The sequence below is a fragment of the Pipistrellus hanaki genome (genome assembly GCF_964339955.1).
Source record: "Pipistrellus hanaki genome assembly, chromosome: 2".
Taxonomy (NCBI): domain Eukaryota; kingdom Metazoa; phylum Chordata; class Mammalia; order Chiroptera; family Vespertilionidae; genus Pipistrellus; species Pipistrellus hanaki.
Genome location: NC_140504.1, coordinates 167,468,394 through 167,487,387, shown reverse-complemented (window position 1 = coordinate 167,487,387; position 18,994 = coordinate 167,468,394). Strand labels below are relative to the sequence as shown.

The 18,994-nt window shown below is 35.4% G+C and overlaps 1 protein-coding gene across 1 annotated transcript in view; it reads left to right on the top strand.

Annotated features, from left to right (window-relative positions):
- Window positions 1-18,994, top strand: part of FAF1 (Fas associated factor 1) — a 292,045-nt gene that overhangs the window by 90,089 nt on the left and 182,962 nt on the right. The window contains exon 7 of the mRNA XM_084872908.1: window positions 13,555-13,660. Within this exon, the coding sequence (XP_084729034.1) occupies window positions 13,555-13,660 (106 nt within the window). The remainder of the gene's footprint in view (window positions 1-13,554; window positions 13,661-18,994) is intronic.

The window sequence follows — 18,994 nt, the reverse complement described above, 5'->3', positions numbered from 1 at the left end:
GCATGTAAGTAATTAATGACTTTATTTGAGATCATTTTTTGGCACAAAGAGAGGATGGAAATAAGTTTGTAGAAAAATTTCAAGGGTAAGGGAGAAATGAGGAATTAGAGTTACTCTCATTTTTAGAAAGCTTTACTATGAGGGTTAAGAATAATTAGAAGTTTGAAGAGAAAGAGACAGCAAGTGGGAACATTTTTAAAAAGTAAAACTGAAACAGGGCTGGTGGCCAAAAAGGGTATGGAGATTGTCAATTTGAACTGCTATTAAAAAAATAAAATACCATAGACTGGGCAGCTTAAATACAGACATGTATTTTTCGCAATTCTTAAGTATAGAAAGTCCAGCAAGGTTTGATTTTTGGTGAGAGCTCCCTTCCTTTCTCACATGGCCTCTCTTCTTATCATAAAGACAGCGGTGTTTTTAGGTTCCTACTAAAAACTGTCTCCAAATACACTTGGGATTTCAATGTAAAACTTCTGTGCAGTGTGTTCATAGCAGGGAGATAGAGTCCAGGATTAAGTGCTGAAGTGAAGTTATCTATCAGTTTTAGAGACAGTAGGAAAGATAGAAGAATAGAAGATTGGAGCAAATGGAGAACATTGCTGGGATCTGGATTTCGAGCTGTTAGTAATAGTTGATGACAAAGTGCAAATTATAGGTAATATGAAAATAGAAGATAGTAATAGTTATAAGAATAAGGATGCTAAGGAAGTGTGAAGTTTAAGTATATGGTAAGTGGCAGTGATATAACAATTACCATTTATGAAGACAGACTTTTTGCCAAGCCCATTATTTGTCACTTATCATGAGGATTTATGGTATTAAGTCCTCATGTTAAGTAATAATATTATTACTCACCTTTTGCAGGTAGGGAAACTTACTTAGAGACAGTGGTGAGTTGATAAAGAGAGACAGTGGTTATTGGGATTTCATTTAGGTTCATGTTTGAAGAAGGCTACAGATACTTTAGTCTGTACTGTACGTTCACGAATAACCACCTTTTTGTTCAATGTTGTGTTATTATAAAGTTGTTGAGATGCTATAGGAACCTTAACTCATGTTTATATCAATTAGCCTAGGGCAAATTGTCTTTGTTCTACGTCGTTTTATTTAAATTTACAGAACAACTTTAAGTGAGGACTTACTGTATTAGGAAAACATAAACCTAGGTATAAATGTTATGGCCTGTAAGTACTATAGCCTGTAAAGGACTTACATAATCTTGTCCCTGACTTTTTCTCTTATTTCTATCACTCTCCCTCTGGCTCATAGCTTGCCAGCTACACTGGCCTCCTTGCTCTTCTTTAAACATTCTAAGCTTACTTCCACATCAGGGAATCTGCACTTTGTGCTTTCCCTGCCTAGAATGATCTTCCAACTTGGCTCATTCCTTTACTCTATTTAGGCCTCTACTCAAATGTCACATCCTCAGAGAGGCTTTTCTTGATCCCCCTGTCTAATCAGTCCGTCTGTCATATCCTCTCTTTTTATCTTGCTTTATCACTATAACACATAATATTAGTAATATATTCATATTCGTATTTGTTTTCTGTCTTCCTCATTACAGTGTAAAGCTACAAGAAACCAGGGACTGTTTTTTTGTCTACTGTTGTATCCTCAGCCAGAACATAATAGGTATTTAGAAATATTTGTGGAATGAGTACTGTAAAGTGACACACATTCCTAAGGATTTTGCCTGTTAAAATAGACCACAGCTAAAGAGCAAAGTTCTAATGGTGTGATATCAGGCATCATACAGGACAGAGATGAGGTATTTGGGGACCAGAAGATCCTATAAGTAGTGAATTAGACAGTCTTCACTCCTTGAAATGAGCTTAGCTTTTTATTTTTGTCTATGATGGCTTTTCCCATCATAGAATGAATAATGGAAGGAGCTGTGGCTTTATAGTCACGCACTCTTCAGTCCTACACTGGTTTTGTGGTCTCATGCAACACCTTTCCTTTTAGTCTTAGTTTCCCTAGTATTATTTTATGTATGGCTCTTTCGAACCAGATCCTGAAGAGTAAGAGTATTCTTATTGAGCATCTCCCTCAGCTCATGAAAAGGTCATCTATGAAAGAGGCCCTTAATAACAAACATTTGTTGTAATAATTATGAAACATTTCATGACTAAATGAGGAATGTGACTTTTGGTCCATGCATCTGTATTCCTTCATTGGCAGTTTTGCTAATTTTCACACTCATTATAAAACGTTTTCCAGATAAATAGAGCATCCACTTATCATGTTATTCAAACAGGATGCCAGTTATTCACTCATTTACCAGATACAGATTGAGTACCACTGTACAATATGTTAAGTCCTTATTCTAGATGCTGGGGATACCATGAGGAACAAAATGACAAGGTGCCTGTTTTCATGGAGATTAAAATATAATATGTATAGAGGTGGGTGTATGGTGGGAGGACAGGAAACAAATTATGAACAAGAAAAAAAAATCAGATGATAGTAAGTGCTTTGCAGAAATTCAAAATAGAGTGGCAGTTGGGTGACTACTCTAGGTTGTAAGGTCTAGAAGGCCTTTCTGGATATGTACAGTTTAAGCTGAGAAATGAATGATTGAGGAGTCATTCAAATGAAGAGTATTTGGCAAGGGGAAGAGCTAGTGCCAAAGCCCTCAGGTCATGGATAAATATACTAGTTGGAGAAGGCGTAATATTTTAAAATTTGGTATTGCTAATGACCACCTTACTATAAAAGGACTGAGTGGAGTGCTTGGTAATAGAAGACAGTCTTTTCAGCTTCGCTTTGGTTGCATTCTCCTAAGTGATGAAAATGTTCAGCTCTACTTTAATTATATAGATTTTCTTAATTTTTCTGGCAAGGTGGTAGAAAATAAAGTTTGCCTTGTGTGTAGTCGTCCCTTATACAAGTAGTAATTTAGCCTTTTTGTTGAACTTTGATCTTTTTTATACTGGGAGGATGATTCCAGTTAATATTTTAATGATTTCTTTTGGGGTAATGTTGAGCTCTGGTCAGGCAGTCAATCAGAGACTATTGGGTGGCCTCTGATTTGCAAAGTTGCTTTTAACTATGGCTTTGAAGTAGTTGCTATTTGTGATAGGAGGAGTAAATTCAGGGTGCTAATTGGTACTCCGGTGATAGTTGAGTAAACCACTGGTGTTAAAACATATACCTCTTTTTTGTCCTTGAAAACCATTAGTAGAAAGCAGGTGACAGTAGCCTTGCATTAAGGGTAGGACATTGTATTTTCCAGTGGGTGCTATGGGAGGAATTGCCACAGAATCATTGTATGACTTAGGGCAGGTCACATCTCTGCTCTGGATCTCAGATGCTACTAGAAAGTAAAGATGCTTTTCTACATTCTTTGGCATCCCCGATGCCACTAAATTCTTTGTTTTCTCTATAGTTCTTATTAGTGGTTTATACACACAAAAATTGGTATCCAGGGTAGAAAACAAAACAGCTTTAAAATCAAACTAGCATCCAAAGGAACATATGGTTTAGAATTGAGTCCTAAGTAGGGTCCTTTACTTTTCACTCCAGATCTAAATCTTAGGACCTGGAAAGAATTATGACTGGATCTTCGGAGCCTGCTGTACTGATGCAGTCAGTAGACCTGCAATTAAACCTAGGAAAGAGCTTAGAGAGTTCATGGTATAGAGAGTGAAAGAGGAAGCTGCTGGTCTCATCCCTGTCTTCTGTGAAACCTAATCTAGTATAATGTGACCTTGTGGATAACTGTAATAGTCTTTTCTTCTTTCTTTGAGAGAACCAACTCTAGAATGAGGAAAACATGCTACAAGTGTTTTCATTAAAAAACTTCCGTGGTAGGGAGAAGCAGTATGGGCAGAAATAGTATTCTCCCTGTGAGCAGAGGCAGAAGCTTGAAGAAAATCAAACAAAACGTTCTTTTCATGATCCTTGAGGTCCCTTCTAACTCTCTACAGTTGATAGGCACTTCACTACACTTATTAAGCATGGCAAAATAAAGGAAATACTGAAGTATTCCTCCTCTATCTCAGCTTTTTGTAACCATCCAGCTGCTTTGGTACTAAGTATCCATCTGTACTCCTAGGTTTGGTTCTAGCTAAGAAGTGCCACCCTGTGGATGGTGTGTATATTAATACTCATACAAACTTATGTACCTTTCTCTCCCCTTTTTCATCTCTCCCACTCTATCCTGAGGACATTGTAAATGCGCATATGCCTCTGTGATCCCAATGAAGAAGGATAACTGAGAAGTATCATAGAACTGTTGTGGGATTCAGTTATTAGAACTAAGGATGCTTTCAAATAGCTTTCATCCTTCTTCTGCTTCCCCAACACCTCACAATCTCTGCACAAACGTCAATCCTTGTGATACTGTTCTCTCTTTTGTCTGTATCCTGCTATTTCTGTGTTTGGTGTACTCCCTTAATGCAAGAAGAGTCATGTCCACGACACCTCTGAGTTAGAATGAGAGGAAAGCTGTAGGATACCTTCTTTGGAAGGAGATAAAGCAGTCATTTGCTCTAGTCGCATTTTATGAGTGGAAGAACTGAGGAATGGATCCTAATAGTCTATTAAGCCTTAGTTTCTTTATCCAAAATGGTCAGGATGATAATTTCTACCTCACAGGGGTTTTGGAGAAGAGCAGAATGGTTAAATAAAATAGCACATGTGAGGATTGGAGCTGGTACAGTACAGGTGCTCAGTAGTTTCTCTTTCCCAGATCACAAAGCTAGTTAATAGATGAGTCAGAACTTGGCTCTTATATGTTTCTTAGCTCCAAACAACTCATTATAGTGCATTTGAATATTGCTCAAAATGTCAGAAACAATAATGGTCCTCAACATAATGTTTCATTTCAACCTATTTCATGTGTAAACTAAACTATGAGCAGTGCCTAGTGGCTTATAGTAGATGCTCAATAAATCCTTTAAATGAATGGATGAGGTATTATAGCTTATTCAGAAAGAGATGAACAAATTCCGGTGGGGGACTTCTTTGGCTGTGTATTTTTATTTTTGAACTAGAAAAACACAATAGATTTTAACCTACAAGTAACCTGCTGAAATGTCCCTTGAAATGGTTGTTCTATCACTGTGTCTTCTTCATGGTGGCTTTTTATTGATTAACTGGAGACCTGGCGCATGAATTTGTGCACTAAGCCTGCAGGATCGGGCCGAAACTGGCTCTCTAAGGATCGGGTCGAAACTGGCTCTCTAACATCCCTCAAAGGGATGGATTGTGAGAGGGTGCAGGCCAGGCTGAGGGACTCCAATGGTTCACAGACAGGGTTGGGGAGGGAAGTGGGAGGTTGGCTAGTCAGGGAGGGACCTCAGGAGGGCTCCAGGGCATGTCCGGCCCGTCTCACTCAGTCCTGATGGGCCGGACCCCAGCTGCAAGCTAACTTACCTGTTAGAGGTCTGCCCCCCTGGTGGTCAGTGCATGTCTTAGTGAGCAGTTGAGCGGCCTTAGCATACATTAGCATATTACACTTTGATTGGTTGAATGGATGACCAGACACTTAGCATATTAGGCTTTAATTACAATATATAGGATATTTGTGAGATTTTAGCAGTGTGTCAGAGAGACCTTAAGTAGCTTTTAAATGACAGTTTTTTGAAAACTAAGTATCTCTACTAATAAAAGGATAATATGTAAATTGGTCATGATGCCCTCACAGTAACAACTGAACAGCAGGCTATGTGGGGCGACTAGGGGGGTTGGCAATGAGGGGTGACCAGGCTGACAGGGGAGGGCATTTAGGGGTAATCAAGTTGGCAGGCAGAGGTAGTTAGGGGTGATCAGTCTGGTGGGGGGCTGGAGGGCAGTTATGGGCAATCAGGCAGGTGAGCAGTTAGGAGCCAGTAGTCCCAGATTGTGAGAGAGATGTCTGACTGCAGTCGGACATCTCCCAAGGGGTCCTGGATTGGAGAGGGTGCAGGCTCAGCTGAGGGGACCTTCCCTCCTGTGCACGAATTTCGTGCACTGGGTCTCTAGTATGCAAATAAATGTTCTAAATGGATCAACTTATCTTTCCCCCAAATGCTCTGCAAAACAACTTTCTCCCCCCACAAAGGATAGTTATCTATGAAAATGCTTTACGTTGTAATCTGTACAATATTTGATAACAATTAGATATATTATTCTTAAAGTAACTTAAGAATAAATTGATTTATTTATAAATTTATGTTGTATTTTATTGATTGGTCTATTACATATTTTTCAAGGATAAATTGATATAACCAATGTTCCAAGTGCATTCTTGCTTGCATACTGTTCATCTTAAATTTAATTCTAGTGAGTTTTATTAGATTTTATAAAAGTGAAATTTAAGAGTATTAGGTTGGTAAGTGTTTCAGTGGCTATTGAAAAGTGGATCATTTTACTTTCCCTAAAGTTATATATTCTGGATGAAAGAAGAAACTTGTCCCCAATTAAAGCATTAATGGAGATCACAACACATCTAATTGGATTGATGTACCAAATCCATTTATATAGTTTACTGCCTATTGGTAGGTCAGTGACTACTGAGATTAGCTTGTTAACCTCACACTTTGAAAAAGAACTGCAGGTATTCTCTATGGTTGATTTAATGGGCACTCAGAAACTTGGTCAGTAATTCATGAACAAAAATCAATGTATCTATAAATGTAATTTTTTGGGCTTTCTTCGTATTATGCCTGGATGGATAGAATTATGATTTGACAGTTTTGCTATAAACTACTTGATGATTTACAATATATCACTATCACCACTAATTACCACATTTTGATTAATCTTAAATACTTCGGTTTAATACATTTTGCTTAATCCAATATATCACTGTATTGATAAACAGTAATTATAGACATAAGGACACCTGAACTTCGAAATTATCATGAAAATGTTATTAAGAATTATGTGAAACCTAATGTTTGTTTATCTGGACATATTTAATTTTGAGCAAAGAAAGCAATTAAAAGTTACTTCGTTAAACGTGATTTTTAAGATTGTTACAGAACTTGTGATGATAACATGGTGTCTTGGAGGAAGGATGTTAACAACTGTAGCAAAGTGTTAATTAAGAATGATGTAATCTTCATTTCAGAATTATTAGTATTATATGTTAGTATATAATAGCTGGACAGTAGCAAAACCTAGTTTCAGTTATGATGAAGGCTCAAGTTGTATTTATAGTGGAAAGATTAACATTTTCTATACTGTTCCTGAGATGATTTAAAAATCCTGAATGAAATACAGTCAAATGTAAACATCAAGTCCTGAGCTCATTTACATATGTGCCAGATTTTCAAACTAATTGCTATTTGAACCTAATCTGTCATTGCGGGCTGCATTAGCTACAACAAACATTACATTTACATATTGATTTCTTATTTTGTTTTAGTGTAAATAATCCATAATTATAGTTAATTTGGTCTTTTGTTGACATGACTCCAAGTTTAGAATGGAAATTTAAATTGCTGTGTGTCATGCTTTGTAATGTAAAATCTTGATGTATCTGAAAGGATCATTACAGATCATAAAATAGTCCCAATGAAACAAAAGAGAGCATCCTATACAACCTTTTGGAATGATATAAATGTAAAGTATTAGTGAAAAATTCAATAGCATATTCAAAGTTTATTTACATTTTTATAATAAAAAGTCACAGTAATTTGAAAGAACTTAATTTGTTTTGCTTCAATATTAAGTCATTTAAAAAATAAAGTCTATTAGAAATTAGCATCTTATTTTACATTGATATTTTTGTTTAAAATATCCAGTGTAAGAAAAATAATGTAATATACACACAGCAGGAATGAAACAGGAGATTTTGGGTTTTTATATTGATTTAATATTTCACTCATCTTTGCATATACTGCATTGATTTGAAAAGTTTAATTTCATTGACAGTAACCTATATTATATCAGTGGATATATAGTCTTATTAAGTTGCAATGGCAACAAATTCAAGGTTTTCAAATACATTAATTAAAAGTGTATTGTCTTTTTAAAGTTCAAGTATGGGATTCATTAATCGCAAAATGGTCGTTATATGATTGTTTCCCTTTTTTTGGTTTATGATTTTTTATGGAGATGTAACTTACATGCAATAAATGTACAATTCTCAACCACCCCCCATTTATGTGAGTTTTAACAGAAGCATATGATTTTCTACCAAGGATTTTAATGAGGGGAGTTTTAATTTGCATGTGTATATACAGATGTTTGCAGACAGACAGCCATTTCAAAACCTGTCCTGAACTGATGGCAGTTGTTTACTCGAGTGTTGTGAATACAGAAGCCTTAGAAACCTTCTATTAGTCAATTCAGGCTGCTATAACAAAATACCATTGACTGGGTGGCTTACCAACAGACATTTATTCTTCACAGTTCTGGAGACTGGGAAGTACAAGACCAAGGTGCCCACAGATTTGCTCCCTAGTGAGAGGGCCCTCTTCCTGATTTGCAGATGGCTGTGTTCCCACTTGGCAGACAGTGAGAACAAGCTCTAGTCTTTTCTCTTATAAGGACACTAATCCATCATGGTGGGCCCCACCCTCATGATTCCATCTATCTAAACTTAAGCACCTTCCAAAGGCCCTAACCCTAATTGGGGATTACACTTTTAGCATGAATTTGAGGTGGGGCACAAATATTCAGTCCATAACAACACTGAAGCCAAGGCTGAATTTGTTGTTTTCATAGGCTAGTTGTTTACATTTGTATTTTATACAGAGTGCTTTCCCTAGAACTGTTACAGTTTTAATAGGAAGGCTATGGTTTAGCCTGGTCAAATCTTCTACCCACTGAATATTTTAAGAGGATCTGGATTCAAGGAATTGCTAGAGAGGAAATCCTTAAATTACTGTTATTATTCTTGATGCAAGATTTACTATTGTTCTACCCTATGAAATGGGCTTGCTTCTCACTGGCAGTAGGGAAGCCATTTTTCTTCTTAGCCAGAAAAAATGTCAGGTATATGTACATGATTATCAAATGATTGTTTCACTACTGTAATGCAGCTTTAAGTTAACCTTGAAGTCCTGAGCTTGTCTATTAAAATAGCCACGTCACTGAAGTACTCTCTCAGTGTGAAATAAACTCAATATACTGTTACATTTATTTTCTTAGTATTGTTGCTTTTATCATTACTCGACCTATGGAGGCTAAAAATGTATGGCTTTTTATATTTGCCTGTATAAAAATGTAGTTTCATTTATTGTGGCTTTTGTGTTAAAATTTGTTATAACATTATTTTCCTCTTATTAAAAAAAAAACTGAAAGGGAATATACAATGTATTAAATTAAGCCAGTAAATTAAAATGAATTTTGTATGTATTGGAAGACAGATATTTTATAGATGTCTTCTCTGTTTCTGGTAAATCTTGACAGTTAATGTTTCTGGTAAATCTTGAGATCTCCCCAAGCAGAAGTGGACATTCTGCTAATGAAAGAACACTAGACGTCCAAGACTTGTGAACAGAAAGGGAAACAGAGAAGGGATGTTCTATTGAAGCTATTTTTAGAATTCTGTTGGTGGCTTAGATATTGTTTGGTTATAATATTGAAAAATTTAAGGGCATGGATATCTAATCTTTATCTTTTTTTATAATTATCTCTCTTATATCTTACCTCCCTCCTTCTCTCCTCCCCTCTCCCCCATTTTTAAAATTAAGGAACTGGCTAGCAAAATTATGAGAAGGTATATATAAAAATATCTAGCACTTTGCCTAATAATTACTAAAAATATTCACATTTTAAGCATTAATTTCAGTCTGATTTGAGAATAGAACAATTATTAAGTTTGAATGTTTTTGTAAAAACAGAACCATCTCCTTGTTGGTAAATGCAAATATTTAAACTGAAAGGAAAATCATAAGAGAATGAAAAATTAAAAACCAGTACGAATAAATGTTCTTTCAAAACAGTTACTCCATTGAATTAAAATTCAGACTTCTTTTAAAAAGTTTCTATGTTTGCTTACATATTTTTTCTTTTCTCTCTAATTGAAGAGAAAACATGGCACTAAAAACCAAACCCATGTCGTATTATTTCTCACCTACCTACTTTGGTTGGCAGTCATCTTCAGAGCTATTTTAACCCTTTGCACTCCGCTGTCCCCTCTCAGGGGACATCGGAATTCTAGCATATCACTCGGATGTCCCCTCTCAGGGGGGACATTGCAGTTTATTAGTGATTACGGGGAATTGAGTTAATTCAACGCACGTTTCCGCCGCAAATTAGCGTCGAGTAGCTGGTAGCCAATGTCCAGAATGGTTCGGAGTGCAAAGGGTTAAGAGTCAAAGTGGAAGTGGCATGAATGACTTTGCAATTTGAAGGTAAAAGAGCATGGGGTAGGTGAGGGCAAACTATTCTAACCAACCATTTAGAAGATATTGTTAAGGATAAAATTGCTCCTAGATACAGCAACTGAGGACTCAACTCATTATGCTAGCAGTTTGCCTAGATTATATTTTAACAATAAAGTCTGAAAATTATGCAGATCACCACAGTAAATTTCTTTTTAAAAATTAAATTTATTTGGGTGACATCTGTAATAACAAGAGCATCGTATTAGACTGGACATCCTTCCGGACAAGGCCAGGCTGGGAGGGAAGCCAGTGCCGGCAGCCGGGGGAGGAGGCCTACTCCTGCACGGTTTCCGTGCTTCGGGCCTTTAGTTGGCTAATGGGATCATATAGGTTTCCTGTGTGGATTCCTATCTTACAAGATCTGTATATTGCACTGTACCACCCAATTCCATCATGGTGGTCCCATACATTAGGTCCTCTGTCACCATACATTAGGTCCTCTTCGCTTCCCTCCCCTTCCCTCTGGCAACCACCACACTGCTGTTTATGTCCACAAGTTTCAGTTTTGTATCCCAAATACGAGTGAAATCATATTGTTCTTAGCTTTTTCTGCCTGACTCATTTCACTTGGCATAATATTCCATGTTGTCTCAAATGACAGTGTTTCATCTTTTCTTATGTCTAGGTATTATAGTATTCCATTGTGTTTATGTACCACATCTTCTTTATCCAGTCCTCTATTGAAAGACATCTTGGTTGTCTCCATGTTTTGGCCACCATGAATAATGCTGCAATGAACATAGAATAGGAGTGCATATATCTTTGTGATTACGTGTTTTTGAATTTTTGGGGGGTATACTGTATACCCAGGAGAGGGATTGCTGGAGGTATATGGTAGCTCTGTTCTTAATTTTTTGAGGAATTAACTCAAAATAGATCGAAGGCCTAAATATAAGATATGAAACAATAAGTTAGAAGGAAGAAAGCATCAGAACTAAACTTACGGACCTTGACATAGGCAAGGGAAATAAAGGCAAAAATAAATGGATAAATTTCTTATAGCCTTCTCCTTTCCCCTTCCCACTCTTTCACCCCCTGGGCAACAGGGGTTCCGGGTGGGGAACAGGACTCACGAAACAAAACTTACTCTGTTTACATGCCAGATTCTGTGGGTTTCTTTGTATTTCCATAGCATCTTAGGAAAAGTGGTATGGGAGTTCTTAGCCAAACTAACATATGAATTGTAAGTTTGTTTGTCTGCCATCTCTTAAACTCAGTGAAGAGAGAAGTATGATCTTCCTGGGTTCCCTCCTCCTGTACCTGGAGGGCAGATTATGAGTTAGACCTGGGTCACTTCTACTTATTTTGTGTGCAGTATTAAGTATCCTAACAGAGTGAATGAATATTCGATATTCTTCCATTAATTTCTTTATCTAAAAAGTGCCACCCATCTCTTTTTCCCAAACAAAAGTAAAGTTTTATCCCTTCCAAATGATAAACTTGAAGGTTCACTTATCCTTCATATTTTAACTTCTCTGAAGCTTTTCCCTAACCTCTTTTCCCTTCTCATTGGGACAGAGTGTAACACTTCCTTCTCAGTTTTCATTGTACTTTTTTTCAGTTTCTCAGTTGTAGCTATCCTATTAATAAAAGCCTATGTGGTCATCATGCCATAATGTGGTGACGCCCTCATGATGCAGCAAGCAATCACCAGGAGGCTGCAGCTGGGCGGGGGCTTGACAGGGCAAGTGTGGTGCAGAGGCGGGGCCTATGGCTCCAGCCTACCTCTTTGGGGCAGTCCATCCAGGAGCCCCAGGTGGGTGTGCAGGGCCTACCTCTTTGGGGCGATGGATAGATTGCAGGGCTCCTGCACTGTGAGAGGGCACAGGCTAGGCTGGGAACCATCCCCAGCCACCCCTCCCCCCCTTCCCCGCCCAAATTTCATGCACCGGGCCTTTAGTTACATTATATTATGGGTGTTTATGTATATGTCTATCTTTATAAAATTGTGAAGTTTTTTGTGAATCGGAACTATGTATTATTTGGGTTGGTTTTTCTTGGCAGTTGGAATAATTAATACAAAGCATTGATTTAATATTTATAAATAAATGAATCAAAATTTTAATTTCGATGGTAGTTTTTCAGAAGGCAAGCTTGCTCTTTGAGACACAAAATTGAGTAAGACTCTTGCCTTCTGGAAATTCAAAATTTACTCATTGTTCAATCAGTATTTATATGTCGTGTGCTAAGGAGATGATCACAAAAATTCTTCCATAAAGAAACTAGTGGGGTATTATTTCCTTCGATTAATAGTATTTCATGCTATGCATTAGTATTTCCTAGGTAATTTTAGGCTGTAATCAACCTGTAAATTCTATAGAAGACAATAGGGCATTCAGATTTACCACCTAATTCTAATCTATGTTGCATGTATGTTTATCACATAGTTACAGATTGGCAAAGGAGGAGTGATGAAGACCAGAATGATGTAGCACACCTAAATATTTTCCTGATTCCATAAGCTTGGCTTAATAATACTTGAGGCTGGCAGTACTGATTATTCATAAATAATGGTGGTAGATTTATATCTTCAATGCTGATAGTGCTTCTGAGTAGTATTGTCATAAACAAATAAAAACATGAGTTATACTTTTTCATATATGACTAATTCATTAACTCTCCTGGTTCTAACACATTTCTAATATTTTACAACTTTAACAGAGAGTTTAATGTTGCCCTGAATTCTCCAGTTTCTGAATTCTATTTCTTAGTCCTAAATGAAAGCATAATTAATTTGAAGGAATTTTGACATAGCAACAAAAGTTCTATAGATTTCATTATCTTCTGAATTTGGACTTAAACCGTATTTCCATTCTTATATAACATTCATGAATATAAACAGTAGCTTCATATTTCTCTTCTTACAGAACAGCGAGTATACATTTTAGTAACATACTTGGAATTTGATATAATTGATAAATTTGGTTCTTTTGGAGAAAATACATATGCAGACAATAACATATGATTTGCAGAAAATTCTTACAGATGCAAAATATTTAGAATTGAAGTTTAAAAACTCCTTAGTAGAGAAGGAGTTAACAGGTTAGCTCCCCTTGGTTGTTCTCAGCATGCTCTTTTGCTTTTAGGAGCTGAAAAGATGATAACATTGGGTCTGGACATGCCTGTGTGGAGGTTATGATACTCCTGGGTTTTTTTGCAGCTAGCTGTAAAGCAAGCCAGAACTTGTTCACCTCAGAGTTTCTTGTTTTTCTTTCAACCCTTTCAGTGCCCTGCAGGAGTCATTAAATCAAAACTTCATGCTGATAATCACCCACCGAGAAGTCCAGCGGGAGTATAACCTGAACTTCTCAGGAAGCAGTACCATTCAAGAGGTGAGTTATGTCTCACAGCTAAGGAATAAAGGTAGCTCATTATAACTAATGTTGACCCTGTTAAAGAGGGCTTATCTATTCTGGTTGGAAACTCGCTTTATGTTTCATTATTGGGTTCTTAAATTTAATTAACTGGAGCATCATGATTACTGTAGACATATTAAGTGATTTGACCTAGAAAGACAGTATTGTAAATGGGAACTCTTGATAATTCTTAAAATAGTCATCTTAAAACTCTGCTTAAAATATTCATTATTATGTAATATATTTGTAGTTTTATGGTAATTATTCAAAATATTAATTTGGAAATTGTTGTCAGCATGCATTTTTGAACATGCTCGTATTGTATTTGAAATATATTAATTAAAATGTGTATTTTGTTTCCAAAAAGAATTTGAGGAGGCTTTTTATAAGCAGCTCAATGCCAATGTTGGGCAGCATTTGAGGAATGCTGATGGAAACTTTCAGTCATTTAACTCAGAATATCTGAGAAAAGTCTTATTTATAGTCAGGATTTTTTCTTCTTCTATGTAGCCAACCAGGGCCACTGTTTCAAAAAAGAACCTCCCCCAAGAAAGAAGAGGTATCTTATTGCCTGTGACCCCACCTACCTAAAAGCCAGTAATTTATTTCCATGGGGGGAAAGTGTGTAAGGCTATGCCAGGACTTATGTTCAGAAACACTGAAATGATGATTATGTCACATTACCCCTTGTAAGTTGTAAAGACATCAATCATTTTGTCTACTAATGCTTTTACAAAGAGGATTAATCATATATTGAATATAACTAAGGAAATTTAGTTTAAAAATAACTCGTTTAATCAAGAAAAGCAAAGATAATGGGTAAATTTTATCCTGTTGATTAATTTTTTTAAATTGAAGACTAATATAATGCATTATGGATAAATATAAACTGCTTTATTTGTTTTTCAGAATGAAACTTTTATTGCTAAAATGTTACCTTTTTTTTCCATTTCCCGTTTCTGTAGTTTGAGTGTATTTCTGCTTTTTCCCACAAGAGGGCAGAAAGGACTATTAAACTGATAATCTAAAAATGCCATTTAGTGTTTTCAAATTAGCTTTTCTTATATTAACAAAAAGGAGCATAATGGCCAAATTATTGTTTGATTTATAGATAATTGGCATATTGCAGGGAGGAGACTTAATTTCACCCTTTTAAATTAAACAGGGAGATTTAAAAAGACATAAAATATTCATTAATGTTCGGTGATTATAAAGTAGTGGCATATATTTATTTTGCCTTTATTACTGTTTCGATGGGAAAATACTGCAAATATTTCCGAAATCGAGTTGGCCATACTGACAAGTTGAAATGTTTAAGCAGCATTAATGCAATCCGCTCACACCTGATATCCTATGCAGAATGATTCAAAATGACTACATCAATTATTAAAAGAAATATTTAAAATTCTGTAAATGTACTGTTATGCGCCACAGTTGGCTGAAACTGTTCTTCATGGCCTCCTAGTTATGTTACCAAATACATATTAAGCTTCAAGGACTTGAAAATCGTAAATCTTTTTTCATACCATTTTCTAAATGAAAAATGTCCCAGAAATATTTTTGCAAAGACCGGTATTCTTATGTATTTCTTGGCAAGAATTTGGTTTTGTCTATTTCAATTTTCTTTTTCTTTTTTAAAAATTTAAAATAATACTTTGGAATGCTTCTTGCCAAGAAAAAATAAATCCAGTTGTTTCTAATATCAGTTGCTTTTCTGTGTGTAAACCAGGTACACATAGGCTCTTTATTCTGTACAATTTAGAAAAAAGACATGGATTATTCATTTTAGGCCTAGGATCACACTCTTTAGGTCTAATCCTAAAACCTCCTCCTTTAACTTCGGAATACCTGGTGAGGTGGAGTTTCAGAAGGACAAGATGCTATTATGATACAGCCATGCAACCTACAGTAACACCTAAGTTTTTGTTTTTGTGTATAATTGGAAGTCAGTTTGCTATAATCTTAAAAAGCTTTTGCAGTGTTATTTTATAAATGCTAGAATTTTTTGCTGTTAATGTGGAAGCTTAAGGATGTCATACATCCTAAATTGTAAATTAATTTCTGTCGCCAGTTTCAGAGATCTCTTTTCAGTGTTTTAAAATAGATCCAAGAGTGAATTCTGATCAATATATGAAGAAAAGTAAGAAATTTAAAAAATGACACATTTATTTTCTAGTGTTGTAGTATAGTATATCCTTGTTAAAGGAGAAAATAATATATCATTTTTTGGTTATTTTAATTTTTGAAAACCTTGCATTTTTAAAAGAACGCGTTTGTAATATTTTTCTCTCAAAGGGAAATTTCTATGAAATGAAATAGAGTAGAAAAGGCACTATGATTTCAACTTTTAGTGAAACAAAATACATTTTTAAAAATATTGAACTTAGAAAATAGATCTTTAAAGCAGTTAGAATTTCAAATAAACTCTTCAGTGACCGACCATATGATCATGCAAGTTAATAGTGATAAACTGAGTTGTACAGTGTTCATTCTAGTCTGTGGACTCTTGCATATCTTATGTCCTTTGGGTGTTCTAGATTTTAATTTAAGCTAGTTAGATATCAATGTGTGTTGGGGTTTTTTGGTTGTTGTTTTTATTTTTTTATTATTATTTTTTTAAAATATATTTTATTGATTTTGTACAGAGAGGAAGGGAGAGAGATAGAGAGTTAGAAACATCGATGAGAAAGCGTCATCGATCAGCTGCCTCTTGCACACCCCCTACTGGGATGTGCCCGCAACCAAGGTACATGCCCTTGACCGGAATCGAACCCGGGATCCTTCAGTCCCCAAGCCGACGCTCTATCCATTGAGCCAAACCGGTCCCGGCTGGTTGTTGTTTTTAAAACTCTTTACAAATTCTTCCACTTACAATATCCTCCTACTTGAAGAAAAGGCAGAGATAATATAAAAAGGTCAGAATGGAGAGTTACAAGTAGTTATAAAAATATCCTTTCTCTTTTCCATTATTGTGAAATAGTTTGAAAATATCTAATAATAGAATAATAACTTTGTGATAATGTCTTCTTACATTTTTGGTTTCTACATTGCTTATTTGCCACACTTTAAAATAGTGAATTTCCTTGAAAATTTAAACATGCTTACTTTATCTTAATGGATATTCTACACAGAGAATTCAGCTTTTTAAACAGTTAATTGTACAGACTCTAGTAATTCTGTATAATACTATTAAAGATCTGTGATTACAAATGCACTTGGGATTGGTTAAATTGAAGAAGGGGAGGGGAGTAGATTGATTTGCCTACTGCAAATCCTAAACCCAGGTGTGGAAAAGGATATAAAGTCTCTGAAATCAGGCCAACTTTTCTTGGAAAAGAATTCTTTGTTGTCCATCTTACTACTGCAAAGCTTTTAGTGGGCAGAATATCCACTTTTTTTTGTAGATGTCATACAAATTTAAGAAATACAAACATGACCCAGAATAACAGTGATAAGTATTTTGTGTGTGGAATCATTAAGTATTTCCTGTCTGTTACAGCAAGAAGCACGATGAATAGTTATTAGAATTATTTATATCTTCCAAGTTTCACTTTACCCTAGAATTCCTCTCTGTTTTATTAATGTTGATTTAGCTCTTAATGGTAATAAAGGAAAAATTGACAAACTATAAAGATATATCTTGCATGGAATAGTAAAACATTTCACTACTATTACTAGCCAACAATTTGAATTAGCAATAAGAAGATAACTAAGTACATAAATCATACCAGTTCTTAAAAATAATTTTGGCTACCTAATTGTGAAATCATGAAGCTAATTCTGATTTTGCGAATTCAAAACTTGTATTCAGTTTTGTGTCTTTTTTTCTGCTTGCTACTTTCTCAACTTGCTTGGCTAACATATTTATAACTATTCTTTATTGTTGGAGGTTATTAACAGTAATTAAATATGTAGTTGTTGTTTTTTAACAAATTGTACTAATGGGCAATTTTCTAGTTGTGAGTTGACTATAACTTCTTAAGTAGCATGCCCTTTCTGTAAATGTTTTAGGTTTTGTGGTTTTTGTTTGTTTTCCAGTTTGGGGATAGGGTAGGGGATGCTGGCACAGAACTCAAGACCAGGGTAGCTTAGAATGTGCATATTCAAGAGGCTAAATTAAATTGTGTGCTTATTTAATTAAAAGTTTAAGTAGTTTAATTTTATTGCAAGACAAATTGCATAAATAAGCTCAATTAGAGTGAGCCCATTTTAATTACTATATATCATAGTTTGGTTTTTTAAAACTTGAAATCACAAATGACATTTTAGCAAGAATGAAAGAAATGTAATTTCTTAAGCAACTGAGCAATGAATTACTAAGCCTTTATTCAGCTTTCAGAAAAGGAGATTATGAGTTTCTTTCAAATATGCATGTATATTATTAGTTTCAGGTTACATTTTATAACGGAGATCTGTTGACATTGTTCCATTTCAATTGAACAAATCAGTAATGACCATTTTATAAATGTTGAGGTTTTAATAAATTATTCTCTTGGGAAATAACTTTAAGTAATATTTTCAATGCAGCCATTTGGAACTGACAAGTCTTTTTCTGCCTCTGAAAGTATTTTAGAATAATCTCTATTGGAAATTATTTTTAGCTCCTGTAAGTGTTTCTTCACCTTCATTTCAAGAAGATAGAAACAATGAATTTTTATTAGGAATTAAGGACAATGTTTAGTCCTTTGTTACTTAAGATATGTGTATTCTGCCATCTACTTGGCTGATCACATTTCATAATCTGTGATTTGTGGGTTGGTAGTTTTGAAATGCCTGGGTTAGGAGAAATTATGTTCAGTTATCAAAAACTAATAAACATAAGACATTTTTATATGCAAGAAAAGGCAGAGAGTAAATAATTGCACTGGTGACCAATACTGTAATAATCCTGTTTTACAATATGCACTTGACAGGTTGTAATAGTGCTAATTGAAGAGACTAATTCACACTTGCTTCATTCTATTCAAAGGCAAAATCAGCAGCTTGTTTTGCTTTTGACCAGATGGTCCTCATGAACACCTACTGTGCACTTTAAGTGCTTTACTAGAATTACAAAGGCTGGGGGCTGCGTTCGACTCCAAATGATTTGAGAAGAGAGAGAGAGAGAAGGAGGGGGAAAAACCTTCTGTGCTCAATGGATTTGGTGCAAGTAAATTAATTCTAGTGGACCCATTACACACTGAGCTCCCTTTTCAAAGCTCTGAGCCTCCTCGCTTGCTCTGTAGCAATGAGAAAGAGAAAGAGAAAGGCAGATTACTGCAAACAGAAATAAAAAAAAAAAGGGGTATGAAAGGGAGAAAAGAGGCCTTG